General features: G+C 47.6%; 1 protein-coding gene across 1 annotated transcript in view; it reads right to left on the bottom strand.

Moving 5' to 3' along the window:
- The window catches only part of SMC5 (structural maintenance of chromosomes 5), a 680,994-nt gene that overhangs the window by 179,009 nt on the left and 476,686 nt on the right, over positions 1-25,299 (bottom strand). Inside the window, exon 21 of the mRNA XM_085633014.1 lies at positions 24,438-24,557. Within this exon, the coding sequence (XP_085489140.1) occupies positions 24,438-24,557 (120 nt within the window). The remainder of the gene's footprint in view (positions 1-24,437; positions 24,558-25,299) is intronic.

The following is a 25,299-nucleotide window of genomic DNA, read 5'->3' as shown; positions in this document are numbered from 1 at the left end:
TGGCAAAACAGAATTTTGATACACAGGGTAGATACAATTCTTGCATAATCTTAACCAAAAGGGATAAATAATTAAGGGAAAGGGATGTCAGACCAACAATATTTAGACTATCATATACTGTGGAAACAAATATTTCTTACTTTTAGTAACACTCTTTCTGGTGGATCACTATCTACACAATGTCATCATCTTCTGATTCTCCAGGGGCAGGCTCAGGAAAACTTTTGCAAGAGTCCTTGCCTGTTGGTGGCACTATAGTCCTTCGCCCTGGCTCTGTCACACCCTAGTCATGACGAGACAGATACATATTGGTGCTGTCACTGTGTGGCGATATCAGTTATATTGTTTCTTCCACACCTTCAGAAGCATAGCAGGGTTGACAAGAGTGGACAGTGTACTTGCAGTGAATTAATCTATCTAGGAATCTTATTTACTCCCAAAAGTCCACTCCAGAGAACAGGGAGGCAGTCGGGTAGACACACAGTGAGGTATATGCCGTTCGATATAGTAAGCATCACAAGGAGTTACGAAAGGTAAGTAACTTATTGTTCTTATGAATACTTCTACCTGCAGATTCCTCACCTTATGAACCAGTAGCAAAGCAATGCCTTCTCAAAGGAGGCTGGGTTAGTTTGAGGAATAGACTCACGTTTGCAGGACCCAAACAGGCAAAATGGCCCTCCCTGTGGACCTGTGAATCGATGCAGCTGTGCCTGGTGAAGGTACGGACAGAAGCCCACATCGTGTCTTAGCAGATGCCCAAGTAGGGAGCACAAAAGCCAGGGCCTTCATCCATGTGGAATGAGCCCTATAGTACTCAGGAAAGGTCCTTTGTTAAGGAATAACAGTTTGGTGTAGAGGTCAATTAATCAGGATAAGGTTAGTCTCATGAGGGTGATCAAAATAGCGACTTGGCGCTCAGTTAGTTATTACACAAAATATCTAAAAAAGGTAATAACGATTGCTGTGCTCTCAGAGGTAGGGAGATTCACTCCACCCCCCAAACACGTGATCAAGAGATCAATGTCAATGCCATATCCTATCCTCAAGCACACGCTTCATAAAGTGTTTACAGGTACACAAAAGTATGTTTAAAATCACAATCCGTATTCCAAAGTTGTTCTTAATTGTTCTGCCTGTCTAGAACTTCTTTTTTTCTAGCCACAAAGTCAACACACATTTTGTTGTTAATAGGGAATACAGCGCAACTTCCTCAGGGCTATATAATTCAAAAGAATATCCACTTCTTACCGGTTTACTTACATCACGGATAAAATCAATATTGTGTTTCTATTCAGTCCTGTCCCACTATGTCCTGTAGTGTCCTTAATCCAAACACTGTTCAGTAATCACTTCATGTTGTGCCAGAAAGGTCTCATGAATCCAGAGATTAACATTCGATTCTGCACCCTTCCAATGTGTAAAGCCTGTAGAGCGAGTACGCTCGAGAATCCGCAGATTGGCTTTGTGGCTAGAAAGAAAGAAGTCATCAACAGGCCGAACAATTAAAAACAACTTTGGAATATGGATTGTGATTTTGAACATAATTTTGTGTACTATAAACACTTTATAAAGCATGTGCTTGAGGCTAGGATATGGTCATCAGGATAAGGTACGATATTGAATCAACTTTCCATTTTTCGCATTGACTAAACCAACAGCTGATCACCAACACAGTACTCTTTAGTCCTATAAATATAAACACTAAGAGCACTTTGTGGGTTCCGTCTGTGCAACTGCTCTGAAACTCCAGATGGATGAGTTGGAGAGAAGAACTTGTGGAGAGTAATGGATTGCATCACATGAAAAGGTGACACTACTTTCAGAAGGAAGGATGTACGTGTCCTAAGCATTAATTTGCCAGGTAAGAAGGCAGTAGAAGGAGGCCGTGCCAACAATACCTGAAGTTTGCTCACTCAATCCGCAGATGTTACTATGAGAAGGAAAATGCTACTTACCCAGTATGCATCTGTTCTTGGCATATAGAGCTGTAGAGTCATATGCTTATGCATAGATCGCCATGTAGTGATGGGTCCGGATGTTTGCACTTGGTTTTGTTTGAAGAAGTCTTTCCAGTCACGAGGTAGGTGACTCCTCCTTTCGGTGATAGTGCGCATGGACATCGACTCCATCCTTAGATTGTTTTGCCGTAAAGGGTGATGATGGAGTTAGTAAGAGTAATAAAAAGATAGATGTCCATGTATATTGTATCTAAGTAAGATGTCACTGCAACCGGTAAAGGTACCTGGGGAGGCGGGTGGGGGAATATTACTCTACAGCTCTATATGCCAAGAACAGATGCATACTGGGTAAGTAGCACTTTCCGTTCGAGGCATATGAGCTGTACATAGCAGTTATCTCCCAAAGCGGTGGTTAACCTGTAACTGTTGCAGTGGTCTGAAATAGTGTACGTAAAACTGCCTGGGTCACACTAGCTTGCTGTCTTGCTAACACATCTACACAATAGTGTTTTGTGAATTTGTGTGGTGTAGACAATGTTGCAGCTTTGCATATGTCATCTATGGGTATATTTTCTAAGAATGCCATAGAAGCCCCCAGTTTGCGTGTACAATGCGCACTAGGGGGGATTGTTAATGTGCGTTTAGCTTCAATGTAGCATAGTTGAATGCACTTAACTACCCACCTTGCAATGACTGATTTTGATATTGGATTGCCTTTATGTGGTGGAGCAAAAGCAACAAAAATGTACTTGGTTTTCCTGAAAGGTTTTGTTCTTTCTATGCAGTATACCCATGCTCTTTTGGCATCTAAGGTGTGAAGAGCACATTCTGCCACTGAATCTGGTTGAGGGAAGAACACAGGTAGCTCAATAGATTGGTTGATCTGAAAGGCAGAAATTACTTTAGGTAAGAATTTGGGGTTAGTCTTTAAAACTACTTTGTTTCGGTGTATTTGTAAAAATGGCTCTTCTATGGTTAGTGCCGGAAGCTCACCTACTCTTCTTAGATATGTGATGGCTATGAGGAAGGCTACCTTCCATGTGAAAAATTGTAGTTCACATTTGTGCAATGGCTCAAAAGGTAGACACATGAGTCTTGTAAGGACTATGTTGAGATTCCACACTGGAGCAGGTAGAAGTCTGATGGGAATGACTTGTTTAAGTCCTTCCATAAACGCTTTAATAGCAGGCACTCTAAAAAGAGGCAGATGCGGTCTGTTTTGTAGATATGCAGCTATTGCAAACAGATGTAAGCGTATGGATGAGTACGCTAAATTGGAACACTGTAAATGTAATGGATAGCAAATGATGTTTTGTATTGAAGCATCTAGTGGATTGATTCAATTGTTGTTGCAGTAAATGACAAACCGCTTCCACTTTGCTGCATAGCATGCTTTTGTGGAAAGGCATCTAGCCTCTTTGATAATATTCATGCAGTCTGGCGGAAGATTAAGATAGCCAAACTCTAGGATTTCAGGTGCCAGATCGCAAGGTTGAGATGACTGGGGTCTGGATGTCTTATCTCTCCATGGTTCTGAGTGAGAAGATTGGGAGTAAGGTGTAGATTTTGGTGAGGAACTACTGATGGCTCCAACAGGGTTGTGAACCAAGGTTGACAGGCCCATGTGGGAGCAACTAGGATTAGCGTGAGTGACTGCTGTCTGAGTTTCCGAACCACCAATGGAATGAGTGAGAGAGGTGGAAAAGCGTAAGCAAATATCACTGACCAATTTATCCATAGTGTACTGCCTTTGGACAATGGGTGTGGATAACTGGACGCAAAGTTTGGGCATTTTGCGTTTATGTGGGTGGCGCACAGATCAATCTCTGGGAAGCCCCACATTTGGAAGAATGGGATGAGAACTTGAGGGTGGAGTTCCTATTCGTGGATCTGCTGTCGTTGATGACTGAGCAGATCTGCATTTTGGTTGTTTACTCCTGGGAGGTGTTCTGCAAGGAGATATATTTGTTGAGGTATGGCCCATCTCCAGATGCTCTGGGCTGTGAGAGCTGGAGATAGTGTGTCCTGCCCTGTTTTTGTATGTAGTACATTGCTGTCATGTTGTCTGTGCGAATTAGGACAGTTTTGCCTACTAGATAAAGTTGAGAGGCTTTTAACGCTAGAACAATTGCAACAGTTCTAGATGGTTTATGTGGAGTTGTTTTTGTTGGAGAGTCCACATGCCCTGAATGGTATGTTTTTGAAGATGAGCTCCCCAACCACTGAGCGATGCGTCTGCTGTTAGCACTATCTGTGGAACCGGGTCGATGAATGGATGCCCCTTGGAAAGGTTTTGTATGTTCCACCACTGCGGAGAGCGATGGGTGCGACCATCCACCAACATTAGATCTGATAACTAACCTTGAGCCTGGTTCCACTGACGTGCTATGCATTATTTTAGGGTACGCATTTGGAGTCTTGCGTAAGGAACAATTAAAATGCAAGATGCCATAATTCCCAGCAATTGCATGAATTTTCGAGCTGGTAATGAGTGTTGAGGCTGAAACTGCGATATTAGAGTCTTCATGTTGCGGATCCTTACTGGGTTTGGATACGCTAGAGCTTTCTGAGTGTTTATTGTGGCTCCTAGATACACTTGTGTGCTGGAAGGTTGGAGATGAGACTTGGCGAGGTTTACAGTGAACCCAAGGTCGGGAAGTAGTTGGACCGTTTTCCGAGTGTGGTGTAGGCAGTTTTGTTGCGAGCTGGCTTTTTTTGGCCAGTCGTCTAGGTAGGGGAAGATGTGAATGTGCTGTCTTCTTAGATGAGCCCCGACTACCGTCAGACACTTGGTGAAGACCCTGGGTGCTATAGTTACTCCGAATGGGAGAACTTTGAATTGATAATGTTGTCCGTCCACCACAAACCTGAGGTATTTCCGGTGAGCCAGGTGTACGAGTTACTTACCTTCGGTAACGATGTATCTGATAGAGACGTTGTCTAGCCGCAGATTCCTTAACTTAGAATATCCCCAGGTGTCAGACTGGATCCGGAAAACTTTTTGCAGCAGCACCTCTGCGCACCGGGGGACGGCGCCACACGACCACGCCCAGACATTGTCCACGGACATGACGTCAGCGAGGTCATATAAGTCCCACCCGGCGCGCTGATGTCAGTTTTCTTTGGAGAAACTTTTCCGTGACGACGCGGAGCCACCAACAAAACTGTGAAAGTATGGGAACAGTTTGCAAATGATGAAAAATTCATAAAAGAAAGAAGGCAGATGGTGCAAAACACCATCATAAAAGACAGTAGCAGACACTGTCTACATATACGTGAAGAAGTAAGGGCAGAGCAAGCTGTGAGAAGAAACTTCACAAAGCGAAGCATGGACTGTCTCCAAAGGCTGAGTAACAAGAGAAGAAATCGCAACAGGCTAGATAGATTGTCATTACCACGTAGAACCGTGCCGACCAACAAGGACGGAACACAGGAAGAACAACAGTCTTCTGCGAGAAAGTAGAAGGTATGAAAAGAATGGTATTCCCCTATACAAGGGGAGGCCGTAACATAGCCCAGCAAACTCCAAAGAAGGTGACTATAGAGGAGACAAGGGTCCTGACTCAATGGAGACGGTGGGAGGGAGGGAGCAACAGGAGAAGAAGAAGAAGAAGAATCTCCTGAGAAGGGTGAAAGAAAGGGCACCGTTTACAGAAAAGAAGCCACCTGGAGGGAGGCATCTGCCTATGGCAATTCTGAAAAGTCACAACTATATGAGCACCCTTAAAGAAGACCAATGGCAACTGAAAGGAGGCAAAGTGGGGAAACCCATTTGGCAAAATCCTCGCAAAACGGGGAGGATGGGTGGGCGTTAAGGAATCTGCGGCTAGACAACGTCTCTAACAGATACATCGTTACCGAAGGTAAGTAACTCGTACATCTGATAGAGACATCTAGCCGGAGATTCCTTAACTTTGAATAGATACCACAGCCATACTCCCAGGTGGGTCTGCGATATAACAACAGAAAGTGCCCGAAGCACTGTGCCGGCAAAGAGTGACGGATCATGGGGAAGGTTGAGGCGGAACAGCCAGAGAGCAACCCAAGTGGCTCGAAAGAGCAAAAGACAAGACTTCCCAAACTGCCAGAATTGCGCGACACCATACCCGTAGGAGTATGAGATGTAGAAACAGCACTAGCCCTATTCCAGAAGAGAGGGAGCCCAGAACGACGGAGGGAGAAGGACTACTCCCCACTCAATGGTGCATTCAAGGGACACCAAGGAATGCTAGCGGATTTCAAGAAGAAATATAACAAGAGCCTACCAGCCCAGCCCATGCAAGGGAGGCCAAAAAGGCCACAGCCATGAAGCGAAGGGCAGGATCTGAGCAACCTATAAAAGAGCAGGCGGGAACAAAGACACGCCAAGTGCACACCTAGTCACCAAAAAGTGTGACAGGGGCTGATAGTAGCACTCTGTAGCTACACAGAGCAGACAGCCCCGGTAAAAGTGAAAATGTGCATGGAACCGCCCAACCAAACAGGTTAAAGGTCGAGGTGAGAACTCACCCACGAATATAAAGAAGCAGGATGCAGCACCTGGGACAACCTGCAGCGGAGGACCTGTCCCGCAGGCACAGGAGACATAGTAGAAAAGACACATTCGAAGGGAGTGGCAGCAGAGGCACAGAGAGTGCCACTAGGAGACGTGAATAGGAACACGCATAACTGTTAAGAAGAACCTCAAATATCCAAACCACTTCCTAAGACTGTGAGGGGAAATCTACCCCGTACAGAAGAGTGGGACTATACAGTAAAGGCCAAGAAGAAGCATCGTGAAGCAAGTGGACCATCCCAGGGAGTGGTACGGAAGGAACCCTGGGTGCCGCAGATGCAGGGAAAGACACCAAAGCGCAGTTAGAGGTGCTAGAAAAGACACCGCCGCACAGAACTAGGACAAACTCTAGTACAATCAGTGACGTGCTCCATGAAACACGGAGACGTAGGACCAGACTTCGCAGAAGCAAAGAGAGATGGAGAGCAAAAGGGGGGGGGGGGCTAGCTACGACCAGGCAACTACGGGTGCCAAAGGGGGGGGGGGGGGGAGGGGGGCTAGCTACGACCACGCAACTATGGGTGCCACAGGATGAACCCACATAGTGCACCTGTGGCAGGAGGTAGCCGCATTTTGAAGCCTGTTGAAATACGTGTCAAGGAGATAGCGCCAAAGGCACAACACTGAACACCGTGCAACAGTAAGACAAGGGCGTCAGTGGATGCAGACAGCCCAAAGGGGCCTCCATGCCCGCATGACGCAAGGCAGAGCTATACAATAGCATACAGGTACTCTACTTGGAGTATATCATACCCCAAGAACCATGGGGGAACACCTCTTAGGGTAAACCATAATCAGAGGACAGAACATAAACTATCTGTGGAACACCGCCACAGCAGGCTTACCGCCAGCCTAAAAACGAATAGTGCAACTAGTGGACGTCAATGCAACCAATGGACGTCAAATAAATGGTCAACCAACCCAGATCATGAGAAAAGGAAACCGTTAAGATACAGGCCTATGGGGGAGGACGAAATCCCGCAAGGAGGCGCCGAACAGCCGAATAGCCGAATAGGCATGGGCATCAAACAAAAGGACCCCATCAAAGGGTAGGTCAATAAGGCGTTCCCGTATATTCTCCAGAAAGACACCATCTCGCAACCAAGCATGCCACTGTAGAGCCACCGAACCAGCCATAGCCCGGCCTAAGGAATCCGCACTATCCAAGGCCGAGCGGATTGTAAATTACCGCCAAATCACGGCCATCACGGAGAAGATCAACACGAGTGCCCTCAGAAGTGGCCGATAGAAGAGACTCAGCAGAGTCCCAAAGGGCAGAAGTAGCCCGAGCCAAGACACACAGTGTGTTTAGTGATAGAAGAGCTGCGCTAGTGGAGACAAAAATGCTACGGCCACACGACTCCAGCCATCTGGACTCCCGGGAGGGAGAAAGCGACAGCTGAGGCAAGGAATGGAAAGCAGTTTGCAGGACAAACCCCTGAACATCTGGGTGAACAAATAAGCAAGCTCGATCATGTGAAGCAGGACGGTGGCGGTGCAAGATAGAACGAGCCACCGGATCACCAGAAGCTGGTCGAGCCCAGGTGCCCAAAAGGGCATCTTAAGAAAAGCTTCGAAAGGTAGAAGCGGCTCTACAGTTCCTGAACCGTGGTGGAGGACATCCAGCAGAGGGTCAACTGGCAGGGGGACCGAAGGAGGGCACGAGCGGCCATGGAGACAACCCTAAGGAATGTCACACCGGCCTCAATAGACCTCCGAGGGGGGGGACAACAACTCATTTGTGGGTGAGGGCTGTAAACTAAGCCTCCCAGCCCAAGGAGGATGGCCAGTGAACTGTGGATGCGACCAATGCCCAAAAGACGGAAGCCCCATTGATGAATGAGGGTCCTGATGGGGTTCCAGAGGAGGCGAGGAGTCCGCCGGGGCCACAAATTCCAAGGGTGGAAGAGGCAGGGATTGACCCGGCATTGCAGGGCGTTGAGGCGACGCCGAACTTCCCCATGAAACCTCCGGAGAGGAGGTCAATAATCCTGCGTTGGGGCGGCACCTGGGCGACGTTGTCCGGCACCGACACTGCCCCGTCCGGCGCTGACTAGGCCCCGTCCGGCTCCGACTCGGCCCCGGCCGGCGCCGACTCGACCTCAACCACGACGAGTTCCGCTTACGAAGATGAAGGGGATTGCGCTGGAGCAGGGGAGGCAAGCTTATGACGCCGGACCTGTGCCGACCCAACCGCAACCCCAACAGCCTCAGACTCCAAAGGAAGGAATGGAGTTGGAGCTGGGGACGCAAGTCTACGGTGCCGTAGCGGCGCCGACCCTGCCTCAACCACAACCGGCTCTGTGCGCGAAGGAAGGGATGGTGCTGGACCCCCGGGAGGCAAGGCCTTGGCGCCGAACCTGTGCCTCTGGAGCCGGAGCCGGGGAGGCAATGCCTCTGCGCTGAATCGGCGCTGCTTCGGAGCCAGGGGGCGAACCCACCGGCGCATCGGTCGGAGACCCTGCACGTAGCAGAGGCTCCGAGGATGCCCCATGGAGAGGAGGGGACCCAAGGGAGGCGTGCAGGGCCGCTGCGTCGGCCTCCATTTGGGCCCGAGTCGCCCCCATGCCTGAATAAGGCGGATAAGGAAGGGGCGACTCCTGGGTGCGCACGTCTGGAGTATTCTGGGAACCAGTGCCCTCGAGAACAGAAGGAAGTGAGGTCGAGGACCTCGGCGACATGCGGCGTGACTTACCTGAGCGAGGCGAACGACGCACCTGGGAACCTGAGGCCGGCCGACGCCGCACATGGAACCCACTGCCAGAGGGGCCTGCCGCAGATGAGGAGGGCAGAGGCCGAGACAACTCCGACCGGGACAGACGAGCCGAAGGCAGCTTCATCCTGCGCTCACGCTGGGACTTCGGCTTGAGGTGTTGGCAGGCGTTGCAGTCCGACGAGTCATGGTGTTCACCTAGACACCACATACAGATAAGGTGTGGGTACGTTGCGGACATTTGCCGCGAACAGGAGGTACAAGTTTTAAAGCCTGAAGGCATTGCACACTGTTCCAGACACGAAGCGTCAGAAAAGGGCCTGAAAACAGGCCAGAGGAACCGCTTACTCCGGATCCGCGTAGTACGCGGAAAAGAAGGAAACTGACGTCAGCACGCCGGGAGGGACTTATATGACCTCGCTGATGTCATGTCCGTGGACGACGTCAGGGCGGGGTCGTGTGGCACCGTCGTCCGGCGCGCAGAGGTGCTGCTGCAAAAAGTTTTCGGGATCCAGTCTGACGTCTGGGGATATTCCAAGTTAAGGAATATGCGGCTAGATGTCGATCAGATGAATGGGAATATGGAAATAGGCGTCCTTTAAGTTCAGAGTGGACAGAAAGTTGCTTTGCTGAAGGAGTGTGAGCACCTGTTGTGTGACCATGTGAAAGTGGTCTGACTGAATGTACAGATTTAGTTCTCTGAGGTCTAGTATAGGCCTGAGAGAGCCGTCCTTTTTTGGAATTAAAAAATACAGGGAGTCTACTCCGTTTCCCTGATATTGTAATGGGACTGGCTCTATAGCGTGTTTTTCCAAGAGAGAGAGAACCTCTTGTTTTAGGAGTGTGAGATGGTCTGGTGACATTGCATGTGATCTTGGGAAAATATTTGGGGGAGTGTCTGTAAGCTCCAGGCAGCAACCATATTGGATAACTTGTAGTACCCACTTTTCTGAGGTGATTGAATTCCAGACCGGTAGGAATTGGGTGAGACGTCCTCCGACAGGGATGGAGTGATTGGGGGGTAGCGGAAGGAAGTCACTGTTTGTTTGCGCGGGAAGTGCGGGTGGAGTTACCTCTGCTACTTCCCTTACCATTGTTTCCTCTAAAACCTCCTCTGAAATAACCTCTTGAAGAGGTGGATTGGTTGTTGCCCTTGTAGGAGGGGCAGGGATTTTCGGTGGACCCAGTATTTGAACCACCCCGGTTTCAGCTCCAAGCCTTTGGGCGTTGAAGGTTTTGGATCCGAGCCTTTCGGTGTCGAAGGTGGTATCTTGGTCAACGGTGGTATTGTGATCAACACATGCTTGGACTTGTGTTTTGGTGCCGAATGGGGCCAGACCGAGCCGGAAGGCTTCTCTTTCAGTTTCAGAGCCAGGCCAGAGGGCGGGGCGTCGGAAACTTTTTGTCGGTGCTGACCTTGGCCCGAGGGCAGAGGAGGGACCGGAGACTTTGTTTTAGGTTAAGGGGGCAAAGGAGTATCTTAACTCACGGTACGCTGACCCAGAGTAACCTGCTCCTCTTCCTCCATGTTGGAGTCGGCTTTGGACACGGAGATCAGTTCTTCTTCTTCGGCTCCTTGAGCTTGAAGTTCAGTGTCGGAATCTTCGTCGAAGATGTCCGGTACGGAGCCGCTGTGGTCTTGCATCTCGTGGCGTCAAACCCGACATCACAAAGTGTCTTTTTCGATCGAAACGATCGACATGCTTCGCAGTCGTTCTCGTAGTGTTCTGGGGACAAGCAGAGGTTGCACACTTCGTGCAAGTCAGTGCATGGAAACTTAGCACAACACCTGGGACACAATTTGAAGGGAGTCTGTTCCATCGACTGCTAGTGCGGTCGGCGCAAGTAGGCCTGACGGCCTGCCACGAGTTTCCTGATTGAAGGTTTTCCGAGGTGAGATGATGCGCGTCGAATGGGGAACCGCGATCGATCACATTACCGTCGAGGGTAGTGGATTGTGCATCGAAGGGTTCCAAAAACGGTTCTGAACCGGAGCGCAGCAAAACACATTCCGAACCTGATGGCAGAAAAAAAAAACAATCTAAGGATGGAGTCGATGCCCATGCGCACTATCACCGAAAGGAGGAGTCACCTACCTCGTGACTGGAAAGACTTTTTCGAACAAAAACAAAGTGCAAACAATCGGACCCAACACTAGATGGCGATCTATGCATAAGCATATGATCTACAGCTCATATGCCTCGAACACACAGTTTAGTTTTCAATATAAGAAACTAGAGATTATAGCTAAGAAGCAGCTCAAATTACACAAACATCAGGAAGGATGACACAGATTTAGTCCCACTATCACATGATAAAGGGAACAGGAGGAAATATGATAAAGCTCTTTCAGGAAACACACCACAACAGGCGATTTGACAAATGACGGCATATCAGGTGTACGAAAAAAGACTGTAATAGAGGATAAAAAAAAAGTTTAACTGTGCCCATAGCAAAGCCTTGCCAAGCCAAAGATTAGAAAAACAAAATAACATTAGACAGCTTCATCTGCAAGTGGTCAATATGCTTCTATTCACACCATGGGACAGAATAAGCCAAATTACCTGACTTTATGGAGTTGTTGGAAGGGTGGCTGACAGACAGAATGACAACCACTCATTCTGCTGGAACTCCAAAGCTTCTCAACTGGACATGCTCAATTTTGATGGATGAGGGTGTGGCGGCTCAGCCAGAGTACCCTGTACTGTTTTCCCCATGAAGTAGAAGCCAAAGGGGAGGGCTAATGCTCATGGTCAGAGGTTTGGAGTGCAAGACCCTCTGGAATCACTCTTGGTCCACCAGAATTCCCTGAGGTCATTCCTGTGGTACGTTTGGAATCCTTTGGATTAAAGCAACAGGAGAAAAAACACAGAAGATCGACTTTCCATCGAATGCAGAAAGTGTCTCCATGACACCAGCAAGGTGGAAACTCTACTAAACAAAATGCTGGACACTGAGCATATTTAACGGTAGAGAAAATGTTCACCAAGTTTGTGCACACCAGGCAAAGATTTCTTGAGTTACCTACGGGTGCAGATGAATAAGATACTTATTTTTGTTAATGATCTTTCTAGTAGATACTCTAACCTTAGATTTCCCACCCTGCAAATCTCCCTAGGCATCTTACAAGATCCAGAAATTCTGCTTATAGTTCCTGCTCGCTGGAAGGTGGCAACATGATTTCCATTACTACAACTTCTTGACACTGGGCATTACACAGAACCAAGTATAGGTGCCACACCTGCGCGCTGATGTCAGTTTAGTCATTGGTCTATTCCACACGTTGAGACCCAGAGTGACCAGCAGAGAAAAAAAACAAGCAGTGTGCGAAGATGTGTGATGTACCAGAATAAAAGATGCTAGAAGAACAGGAAGTCTCAGAACTGTAAAAGCCAGGACAATAGCTATCGCTTGAAATATCATGGTTATAGACTCAATGTTTCAGACTCTCTTTAAGAGGTCAATATCCAGAATCGACTCCATTAAAGGGAAGACTCTGAGCTAGTAGAAGACTACTATTGTCTGCGGGTGGTCTGAAACTTGTTGAAGTAAGCCCGACTTCAATAGCCAGTTGTTGAGGTAGGGTAATATGTAGATATGTAATGATCAGAGGGGCCAACGTCCACTGAACTGGAAGTGACCTGACCCCACTATAAAGCAGAGCTACTTTGAGTGGGCTTGCAGGACCGGCAAATGAAAAAAGAAATCCTGCAGCTCTATGGACACCATCTAGCCCTCTGGGCCCAAGACCCGCAGAACCTGAGAGTGTGTCATCATTTTGAATTTCTTGAAAAATGAATTCAGTACTCTGAAGTCCAAAACTGGTCACAGGCCTCCATCCTTCTGGGGGACGAGGAAGCCAATGGAATAGCAACTCAAACCTGTCTGAACCTGGGATACGATTCGGATTGCTGCCTTCGCAAGCAACATCGTCATTTCTTTGAAAACACAGTGGCATGATCATCATCTATCTGAGAAAAAACTGGACAAAATAATGGGGAGTGCACAGAGGGGAAGAGCATAATTGTCTCCAACAAGTTCAAGGACCCACTGGTTCAATATAAGAGAGGACCAGAGAGGGGTTGTATGACACAACAACGCATGCCTAAACAACTCCTTCTCAACCACGATAGCATCTTTACCATGCATGCCTTTACAACGAATTCCGTTGTAAAGGCATGCTTGGTAAAGGCATAAGTATGGTAAAGGTCAGATCCCACCCCCCTCATCTTGAACCCTAAAACCTGGCCACCACTCCTGCAAACCATCCCGCCCAGAGCCCTCAAAACTACCCTGATCCCCTAACCGCGAACCCTAAAACCCAGCCCCCAGCCCTAATAGCTACCCTGATCCCAGCCCCCCTCCCACCCCCTTCCCTGAGGCCTAGAACCTGGCCGCAGCTCTCAACACTGCCCCTTACCACCGCTATGAAACCTGAATAACACTAAAAAACGACTCATCAAATCATCCTTCCTGTGAATGTCATCCGCACGATGTCTCCAACACAGACTCACCCAAATACTATACCACTGACTTCCTTTACCACGCATATGAGCGGTTAAGATATGTGCGTGGTTAAGGCAAGTGTTGTTCCACTTGTGTTGTAACAACAGGTGTTGTTTAGCCCGTGTTGTTAATGGAGTTTCCCCCAGAGTTTCCTGATGGGGTTCCAGAGGAGGCGAGGAGTCCGCCGGGGCCACAAATTCCAAGGGTGGAAGAGGCAGGGATTGACCCGGCATTGCAGGGCGTTGAGGCGACGCCGAACTTCCCCATGAAACCTCCGGAGAGGAGGTCAATAATCCTGCGTTGGGGCGGCACCTGGGCGACGTTGTCCGGCACCGACACTGCCCCGTCCGGCGCTGACTAGGCCCCGTCCGGCTCCGACTCGGCCTCGACTCGACCTCAACCACGACGAGTTCCGCTTACGAAGATGAAGGGGATTGCGCTGGAGCAGGGGAGGCAAGCTTATGACGCCGGACCTGTGCCGACCCAACCGCAACCCCAACAGCCTCAGACTCCAAAGGAAGGAATGGAGTTGGAGCTGGGGACGCAAGCCTACGGTGCCGTAGCGGCGCCGACCCTGCCTCAACCACAACCGGCTCTGTGCGCGAAGGAAGGGATGGTGCTGGACCCCCGGGAGGCAAGGCCTTGGTGCCGAACCTGTGCCTCTGGAGCCGGAGCCGGGGAGGCAATGCCTCTGCGCTGAATCGGCGCTGCTTCGGAGCCAGGGGGCGAACCCACCGGCGCATCGGTCGGAGACCCTGCACGTAGCAGAGGCTCTGAGGATGCCCCATGGAGAGGAGGGGACCCAAGGGAGGCGTGCAGGGCCGCTGCGTCGGCCTCCATTTGGGCCCGAGTCACCCCCATGCCTGAATAAGGCGGATAAGGAAGGGGCGACTCCTGGGTGCGCACGTCTGGAGTATTCTGGGAACCAGTGCCCTCGAGAACAAAAGGAAGTGAGGTCGAGGACCTCGGCGACATGCGGCGTGACTTACCTGAGCGAGGCGAACGACGCACCTGGGAACCTGAGGCCGGCCGACGCCGCACATGGAACCCACTGCCAGAGGGGCCTGCCGTAGATGAGGAGGGCAGAGGCCGAGACAACTCCGACCGGGACAGACGAGCCGAAGGCAGCTTCATCCTGCGCTCACGCTGGGACTTCGGCTTGAGGTGTTGGCAGGCGTTGCAGTCCGACGAGTCATGGTGTTCACCTAGACACCACATACAGATAAGGTGTGGGTACGTTGCGGACATTTGCCGCGAACAGGAGGTACAAGTTTTAAAGCCTGAAGGCATTGCACACTGTTCCAGACACGAAGCGTCAGAAAAGGGCCTGAAAACAGGCCAGAGGAACCGCTTACTCCGGATCCGCGTTGTACGCGGAAAAGAAGGAAACTGACGTCAGCACGCCGGGAGGGACTTATATGACCTCGCTGATGTCATGTCCGTGGACGACGTCAGGGCGGGGTCGTGTGGCACCGTCGTCCGGCGCGCAGAGGTGCTGCTGCAAAAAGTTTTCAGGATCCAGTCTGACGTCTGGGGATATTCCAAGTTAAGGAATATGCGGCTAGATGTCGATCAGATGAATGGGAATATGGAAATAGGCGTCCTTTAAGTTCAGAGTGGACAGAAAGTTGCTTTGCTGAAGGAGTGTGAGCACCTGTTGTGTGACCATGTGAAAGTGGTCTGACTGAATGTACAGATTTAGTTCTCTGAGGTCTAGTATAGGCCTGAGAGAGCCGTCCTTTTTTGGAATTAAAAAATACAGGGAGTCTACTCCGTTCCCCTGATATTGTAATGGGACTGGCTCTATAGCGTGTTTTTCCAAGAGAGAGAGAACCTCTTGTTTTAGGAGTGTGAGATGGTCTGGTGACATTGCATGTGATCTTGGGAAAATATTTGGGGGAGTGTCTGTAAGCTCCAGGCAGCAACCATATTGGATAACTTGTAGTACCCACTTTTCTGAGGTGATTGAATTCCAGACCGGTAGGAATTGGGTGAGACGTCCTCCGACAGGGATGGAGTGATTGGGGGGTAGCGGAAGGAAGTCACTGTTTGTTTGCGCGGGAAGTGCGGGTGGAGTTACCTCTGCTACTTCCCTTACCATTGTTTCCTCTAAAACCTCCTCTGAAATAACCTCTTGAAGAGGTGGATTGGTTGTTGCCCTTGTAGGAGGGGCAGGGATTTTCGGTGGACCCAGTATTTGAACCACCCCTATAAAAGGAACAGCAAAAGGAAACGAGGCTCTTTAGGGGGGGGGGGGGAGAAAGTGTTTTTCTCTTTATGTGCCGGTTTCGGCTCCAAGCCTTTGGGCGTTGAAGGTTTTGGATCCGAGCCTTTCGGTGTCGAAGGTGGTATCTTGGTCAACGGTGGTATTGTGATCAACACATGCTTGGACTTGTGTTTTGGTGCCGAATGGGGCCAGACCGAGCCGGAAGGCTTCTCTTTCAGTTTCAGAGCCAGGCCAGAGGGCGGGGCGTCGGCAACTTTTTGTCGGTGCTGACCTTGGCCCGAGGGCAGAGGAGGGACCGGAGACTTTGTTTTAGGTTAAGGGAGCAAAGGAGTATCTTAACTCACGGTACGCTGACCCAGAGTAACCTGCTCCTCTTCCTCCATGTTGGAGTCGGCTTTGGACACGGAGATCAGTTCTTCTTCTTCGGCTCCTTGAGCTTGAAGTTCAGTGTCGGAATCTTCGTCGAAGATGTCCGGTACGGAGCCGCTGTGGTCTTGCATCTCGTGGCGTCAAACCCGACATCACAAAGTGTCTTTTTCGATCGAAACGATCGACATGCGTCGCAGTCGTTCTCGTAGTGTTCTGGGGACAAGCAGAGGTTGCACACTTCGTGCAAGTCAGTGCGTGGAAACTTAGCACGACACCTGGGACACAATTTGAAGGGAGTCTGTTCCATCGACTGCTAGTGCGGTCGGCGCAAGTAGGCCTGACGGCCTGCCACGAGTTTCCTGATTGAAGGTTTTCCGAGGTGAGATGATGCGCGTCGAATGGGGAACCGCGATCGATCACATTACCGTCGAGGGTAGTGGATTGTGCATCGAAGGGTTCCAAAAACGGTTCTGAACCGGAGCGCAGCAAAACACATTCCGAACCTGATGGCAGAAAAAAAAAACAATCTAAGGATGGAGTCGATGCCCATGCGCACTATCACCGAAAGGAGGAGTCACCTACCTCGTGACTGGAAAGACTTTTTCGAACAAAAACAAAGTGCAAACAATCGGACCCAACACTAGATGGCGATCTATGCATAAGCATATGATCTACAGCTCATATGCCTCGAACACACAGTTTAGTTTTCAAGATAAGAAACTAGAGATTATAGCTAAGAAGCAGCTCAAATTACACAAACATCAGGAAGGATGACACAGATTTAGTCCCACTATCACATGATAAAGGGAACAGGAGGAAATATGATAAAGCTCTTTCAGGAAACACACCACAACATGCGATTTGACAAATGACGGCATATCAGGTGTACGAAAAAAGACTGTAATAGAGGATAAAAAAAAAGTTTAACTGTGCCCATAGCAAAGCCTTGCCAAGCCAAAGATTAGAAAAACAAAATAACATTAGACAGCTTCATCTGCAAGTGGTCAATATGCTTCTATTCACACCATGGGACAGAATAAGCCAAATTACCTGACTTTATGGAGTTGTTGGAAGGGTGGCTGACAGACAGAATGACAACCACTCATTCTGCTGGAACTCCAAAGCTTCTCAACTGGACATGCTCAATTTTGATGGATGAGGGTGTGGCGGCTCAGCCAGAGTACCCTGTACTGTTTTCCCCATGAAGTAGAAGCCAAAGGGGAGGGCTAATGCTCATGGTCAGAGGTTTGGAGTGCAAGACCCTCTGGAATCACTCTTGGTCCACCAGAATTCCCCGAGGTCATTCCTGTGGTACGTTTGGAATCCTTTGGATTAAAGCAACAGGAGAAAAAACACAGAAGGTCGACTTTCCATCGAATGCAGAAAGTGTCTCCATGACACCAGCAAGGTGGAAACTCTACTAAACAAAATGCTGGACACTGAGCATATTTAACGGTAGAGAAAATGTTCACCAAGTTCGTGCACACCAGGCAAAGATTTCTTGAGTTACCTACGGGTGCAGATGAATAAGATACTTATTTTTGTTAATGATCTTTCTAGTAGATACTCTAACCTTAGATTTCCCACCCTGCAAATCTCCCTAGGCATCTTACAAGATCCAGAAATTCTGCTTATAGTTCCTGCTCGCTGGAAGGTGGCAACATGATTTCCATTACTACAACTTCTTGACACTGGGCATTACACAGAACCAAGTATAGGTGCCACACCTGCGCGCTGATGTCAGTTTAGTCATTGGTCTATTCCACACGTTGAGACCCAGAGTGACCAGCAGAGAAAAAAAACAAGCAGTGTGCGAAGATGTGTGATGTACCAGAATAAAAGATGCTAGAAGAACAGGAAGTCTCAGAACTGTAAAAGCCAGGACAATAGCTATCGCTTGAAATATCATGGTTATAGACTCAATGTTTCAGACTCTCTTTAAGAGGTCAATATCCAGAATCGACTCCATTAAAGGGAAGACTCTGAGCTAGTAGAAGACTACTATTGTCTGCGGGTGGTCTGAAACTTGTTGAAGTAAGCCCGACTTCAATAGCCAGTTGTTGAGGTAGGGTAATATGTAGATATGTAATGATCAGAGGGGCCAACGTCCACTGAACTGGAAGTGACCTGACCCCACTATAAAGCAGAGCTACTTTGAGTGGGCTTGCAGGACCGGCAAATGAAAAAAGAAATCCTGCAGCTCTATAGACACCATCTAGCCCTCTGGGCCCAAGACCCGCAGAACCTGAGAGTGTGTCATCATTTTGAATTTCTTGAAAAATGAATTCAGTACTCTGAAGTCCAAAACTGGTCACAGGCCTCCATCCTTCTGGGGGACGAGGAAGCCAATGGAATAGCAACTCAAACCTGTCTGAACCTGGGATACGATTCGGATTGCTGCCTTCGCAAGCAACATCGTCATTTCTTTGAAAAAACAGTGGCATGATCATCATCTATCTGAGAAAAAACTGGACAAAATAATGGGGAGTGCACAGAGGGGAAGAGCATAATTGTCTCCAACAAGTTCAAGGACCCACTGGTTCAATATAAGAGAGGACCAGAGAGGGGTTGTATGACACAACAACGCATGCCTAAACAACTCCTTCTCAACCACGATAGCATCTTTACCATGCATGCCTTTACAACGAATTCCGTTGTAAAGGCATGCTTGGTAAAGGCATATGTATGGTAAAGATCAGATCCCACCCCCCTCATCTTGAACCCTAAAACCTGGCCACCACTCCTGCAAACCATCCCGCCCACAGCCCTCAAAACTACCCTGATCCCCTAACCGCGAACCCTAAAACCCAGCCCTAATAGCTACCCTGATCCCAGCCCCCCTCCCACCCCCTTCCCTGAGGCCTAAAACCTGGCCGCAGCCCTCAACACTGCCCCTTACCACCGCTATGAAACCTGAATAACACTAAAAAACGACTCATCAAATCATCCTTCCTGTGAATGTCATCCGCACAATGTCTCCAACACAGACTCACCCAAATACTATACCACTGACTTCCTTTACCACACATATGAGTGGTTAAGATATGTGCGTGGTTAAGGCAAGTGTTGTTCCACTTGTGTTGTAACAACAGGTGTTGTTTAGCCCGTGTTGTTAATGGAGTTTCCCCCAGAGAGGTAGACAAACTTCGACTGTCCCTTCTGGTTGGAAATAGCAGATGGAAAGAAAACTAAAGAGGCTTGGTGGGGGCAGCACCAGGCAAAAAGAATTGCTGCGGCTCTTGGAGACCACTCATGCCCCTAGAGCCACGTAAAGGTTCAACTGGTGCTGCTGAAAGGGCTGCCTGTGGAAATAGACAAGCCCCCCCCCCTCCCCCCCTGAGTAAACCTGAAAAATACTACACCGCTGATGAAATTCGTAAGCACGGGATAGTAGCAATCAGGGCACATTGGCCCCAGAACTGGATCAGAGTTAGATATCAAAGCCAGAGTCTGGCCTTTAAAATGCTGACCAAGGGATCTCTTCCTCAAGCAGGAGTGTCTAGAAGTGAAAAAGTGTCACTTGGATTTCTTGTGCTTGGATTTACCCAATAAGGGTGAATAGGATCAGCCTTGCAACACGGAGTAGGACCGACCCCGTTTTATTTTCTATGCTGGGTGGTGTACCCTTTAGCTATTCAGTCCTTGATAACCTTTTCAATTCATCAGGGTGCATTTGTCATAGGACTTAAAACTCACTTGATGCAGAGGCACCATAGGCAGAAGCTGTACTGGTTCATGACAAGCATCTGTTTGTGACATGTGCAGCACAGCTCCAAGACAGAGGGTGATGGGACCATTCTTCAGCATGCAGAAGCCATTGTAAAAGTTCCTGGATCCAGGCTGCGGTCAGATGTATACTAAAAGGCAGCTGTGGTTGCTAAGTTTACACATATTAAGCTCACCTGCTCTGATGCTGAGAACTCCACTATGGGATTAACCATTCATGAATTCCCTTAGAGTGCCAGCCCCAGCCTTAGCACCACCAGAGAAAGCAGGATTACCCATGCTGCCCTGCTTGTAGCACTTAGCGGTTGTGTTTTCCTTGAGCACCCTCGATTGACTATCTCCGACTGATAGCAGAAGCACCTTGAAGACCAGTCCAGTGGCATGCAGTGCCAGAAAATGTATGTGGTGAATCTGTGTCAATGGAGGGAAAAAGCCCCAGATTGCCACATTGTCTAAGCCACCTTCCCAGCAGAGGTATGATTTTTTTTTGGTGGGGGAAAGAGTTTTATATGGTGCGAATTAGACCCGAAAGTATCAAAGAGCTTTACATGAGCTCCAGGTGTACTACAGACGAACACATTCATTTTGGTAGGTAAGGGGAGATTATGTGATTTTCCCAGAATCACAGGATGCTGAGCGTCCCTGCCGAGACTCGAACCCAGTTTCCCAGCTTCACGGTCGACCGCTCTAGCCAGAAGGCCACATCCTCTCCCCAAAGGGATGATGCATTGGTCATTACAGTGACAACTGGAGGGATAAAATAGAATCATCCTCGGCATATCCGGTTAGTATCTGTCAATCACCTGCAGCAAGTCCCAATAAGCGACCTCAGAGATGTGAATCTTGCAGTACAGGCACCCTCAAATCTGGGGCCAAGCAGGCACAAGTTTCGTTGTAGGGCCTGCACGTGCCTCTTAGCATAGGGCACTAGCAGGATGCAGGAGTATAACAGGCCTACCAGCTTCATAGATATCAAGGCTGGAACAGACGTCTTCACTCAACAAATTCAAACAATAGCCTGGATTTCCTGGACCCGATACGTGGGCGGTAGGTAAGGCCTTCAGAGCACTGTGCGTAAGATAGCCCAGATGAAGAGCAGCATCTTTGCCGGTTGCAGATGGGAAATGAACTCCAGGTGGAACAGCAATGACACAAACTCTGCAGGTGTTACAAGACTAGCAGAGGCTAGCTCACCTTCAACAGTCAGTTGACGAGGCACACGTACAGGTGCAATATTGGCACGTTAATACTGGATGCTACCACTAAAATGACATTTGTAAAGACTCCAGAGGCATATATAAGGCCAAAGGTTAGGACAATGAACTGAAAGTGGTTTGATCTCAGCAATAAGCTAAGGTATTGCCTGTGGGATTGCAAGATCAGTAAATGAAAGAACATGTCTTGCAGGTCCAGGTCGAGTCCTCATTTTCCAAGACCAGTAGGACTTGAGCAAGATTTAAATATCTTGAACATCTCCGTCCAAAGGAATGAGTTCAGAATTCTGTGGTCCAGTATCAGCTGTAGGCCTTCATTGTTCTTGGGAAATAACAAAAGTGTCTGCCCTGTGCCACTGGCACCATCTCAATCCCAATCTTGGTGAGTAATATCAACAATTACCAGTAGAGAATTTGATCATGAGTTGCCAACATCGGTGTGAAATCAAGAGATAAATATAGGAGAACATCAAGAAAGGCTAGGGCATAGCCAACTTGGACAATATGCAGAACCTATTGGTCTGATGAGCTGGAGTACCTGGAGAAGGAACATTGTTGCGGCTGTCCTCATCCCTTATCACTCCCATCTGGGCATCTCCTGGCATGTGGGTGGATGATACTGGTTCCACAGACAAGGCAGCAAATCAGCGGACAACATTTGTTTGCAGCATCGTGGCCATCCTGAATTGTATATGTAAAATATTTAATGAATGCACGAAGTTCCTCCAGAAATGCTGGCAAAACTTCACCTTCCAAAGCGTGTGTCAATTGAAAGCCATAAAGCATTTAAAGAATGCAATGCCAAGCTGCTCAAAGAGAAAACTTTCTTAGCCATCGCATTATTATGTTTTATTTACCTGTCCAACAAGTGTATAAGAGAAAGAATTCATTTCAACTTTACAAGAGCACTGTTTCAAAAACTTCAGGTGCCCAGGTGCCAGTCTATTACGTCTAGCAAAAGTGGAGCTTACAGCTGGACACAAAGAATGTCTTAGACCAGGCTGCCAAAATAGGGTTAACAAAAGCCTCACTGACTGGCTAATGGGCTCAGAGGTCCAAGGCCTAGGCTAAAGGAGTTATGCAAGTAGGTTTAACTTTAGTCTATGTTGGAACAGGTAGCTCTAACACATTGCAACTCTCCTCTGGACTTCCACAAAGGAAGATTTCTTATTTGTTGGAGGGGAGACATGTGGCAGATCAAGAGTCGATCCATCATCAGTATAATGTGGAGATAGTAAATTGTCTACGCCTCATCATCCTAATCCATTTAGACTGGATGAGGCATGTGAATAAGAGGAAAAAGGCTTCGATCCTCTCGAATTGTGATGTTGAAAAAGTGAAACTGCAGAGGAGTTATCTTCAGCACAAGAAAGTCCTTTAGTGATATGAAGAGCAATATTAGGCGAATCCTCGCTGATGAATGGTCTAAATCCAAGGCCAGCTTCGACGGATCCAGGTTTGACATCACTGGAGCAAGTGACGACAGTGAGGCAGCAACATCAGGCAAGGTCTTCGCCGAAGGAGTGGAAGCAAAGTCCAGCACTGGGTGCGAGGTAGTCAGACTTCAAGCTTGGTCAGTGGCGCCAGCATTGGTGCAATTGGAGTTTCAAAGGCTCTGTAGTGATAGAATATGTCTCTGAGAGAACCTGAGCAAAGTTAAAAACTTGAGGATGAGCTGAGAAGGGCTCTGGAAACTCAGGGTGTTTCAGCTTCAAATCTGGAATGGGTTCTGAGGAATAAGTTAGAATCAGGGGCAGGAAATGCCAACTGTGCAACCTCCCACTGAGAGTGGGAGCGCCTGGACACTGAAGAGCTTCACGTATGCTTCTTGTGCTATCTCTTCGACTTTGACTTATCCGATAACAGCAACCGGAATCTGGAATTGTTTTTTCTCGTTTCTGACCATATAAGTTTCGCCTCTCCTTCTCGGATGGCCTTCGAATACATTCGAGACCATTTGACGCAGGATGTCAATTTCTGTTTAGTCTCCAGAAAAAACAACAATCAGGTCTGTGAAAGACATCTGCTTCAGTGAAGAGCAGCATTGTTTGACGCAGATAGTCTTCGGTGATATTATTTCTCTTACCCGGTCAGATTAGGTTTTAGACTTTTTAAAGAAAGTAAATAATCATTGAAAATGGTAGGATTTGAGCTCAGTAGCAGAGTCAATGGATGTGCAAAAAAGAACAGTGAGCATAGACGGTGCCTGTATGTAGCTTCGATCTGCCATGTCCAGAGTGGGCTTAAGTCATAACACATGCGTAACGGCACACAAGAGCTATTGCAAGATTTTGCATGTAGTCTAGCAGTTGGGGAGGTTCATAAGGTGAGGAAAATGTGGGTATATTTATCCATCAGAAATTGATTACCTAACCAATCACATTATATGCAAAGCAAAAATGTTCCTGATTATTTTACTGAACATAAAAGAATGCGGATTTACTGTGATGTGTTTCCAACCAGATTATTAGTACTTCCTTTTTTGTCCGTTTCTTATAACAAGGGCCAGCTTTCTCAGGCAAATACCCATCTCTCAAATTGGGGAGCTAAATAGGTTTAGCTCAGCTGGTGTTCTGCCTTCATACAACTACTTATAATAGATTAGTAAACTAGATGCACTCTAAAGGTTAGATATTGGCTGCTTCACCTTACTGATGAAGCGATCACCTACATTAAGAGCAAAAGCTCAGTTACTTTGTGTCAAAGAACAAAACTGTATGGCAGTATGGACAAAACAAATATACCCCCTTTAATAGAACCTGGCTCCTATTCAATTGCTCTTCTGATTGAAGGAAAAGATAAAGCGAGAGAAACACAAGAAGATGTCAAGTGATTTGGGCACCAGTAAAGTGTTACAATGAGAGGATTTTGCCTACTTGACACCAAATCCTCTGTTTAAAGCCTCATTATATCAGACACATTAAATGACAGTTGAAGAAACTGTATAAGGAAACATTAATAAGAACGTGATCCACTACAATCCAATCTAGAGTGTGTTCATGGTTATCAAATGAAAGGATGAAACACTCAAAAAGTTTAAATGTTGCAATTGTGAAAAACCAACTCAAGGCTAAGAAACTTACAATTGCAATATTATATCAACAGAATTCACATAAGAATTTTTAAGGTCAGTATAAATTCAATATTTTAAAAAAGGGAAACGTACCTCATTTTCTGTATGAAGATCCACTTCACCAGCACACTGCATGGATGTAAAGAAATCGCTGAACTTTTCATTGATTTGTTCCACTAGCCGTTTCAGAGGGTTAAGCCACCTTTCTTTTACCTGCAAATACATGAAAAATATATATTAGAAGCAAAAAGGGAGGGCGGCTTAAGCCTTTGATGCCAAATTTTACACGTTTTTTAAGAAGGGGATATAAGATAGAAAAAGCAATGACTTCAGCAATTGCAGCTCTGTAACTAATGGAAGAAGTACTTAACTTTAGATACATCATTTAACTTTCAACAGACATGAGACTGGATTCTAAAGAATGTCAATGTTTTTAGATTTGCAATGAAGCCACTATGGTTTAACAATAACTTACGCAGCACTATCTGTTGCTGTATTTTGGCTCCATAAAGGTACTACTTTACGTACATGCGGTTAGTTTAAATTAATGTCTACACTCTATAGAAACTAAGACAAAAAGATGTACAGACTACGGAAACTGAAAACTGTTACACATTAAATAACACTAAGGACATCAGAGAACTTGAAAAGGAAAGCCAATGATAACAAAAATAATTAAGAACCTGATCGGAAAGTTCCGAAAAAAGGTTACAGAAGATTGTCCTTGCAGCAAATCCTGGATCTTTTGAGACCCCACATTGTCAGTGTAAGAAAGTCATCCTTATCGTCCTGATCACACCCAGTGTCTTGACTGTTACTGGTAGTTATTGACTCTGAAAGTTCCCTGGGCTCTGACTACCAGGCTGATCGCTGGATGTCGAGAGAAAAAGCTTTAACCCCTTCAGTGCCACGCCCTTTCCCCGCCCTGTGCCGGGCGTTGCATTAGCGGGCGGGG

Source organism: Triturus cristatus, chromosome 2_1, assembly GCF_964204655.1.
Source record: "Triturus cristatus chromosome 2_1, aTriCri1.1, whole genome shotgun sequence".
NCBI classification, from domain to species: Eukaryota; Metazoa; Chordata; class Amphibia; order Caudata; family Salamandridae; genus Triturus; species Triturus cristatus.
This window is presented reverse-complemented; position numbering and strand designations above follow the sequence as displayed.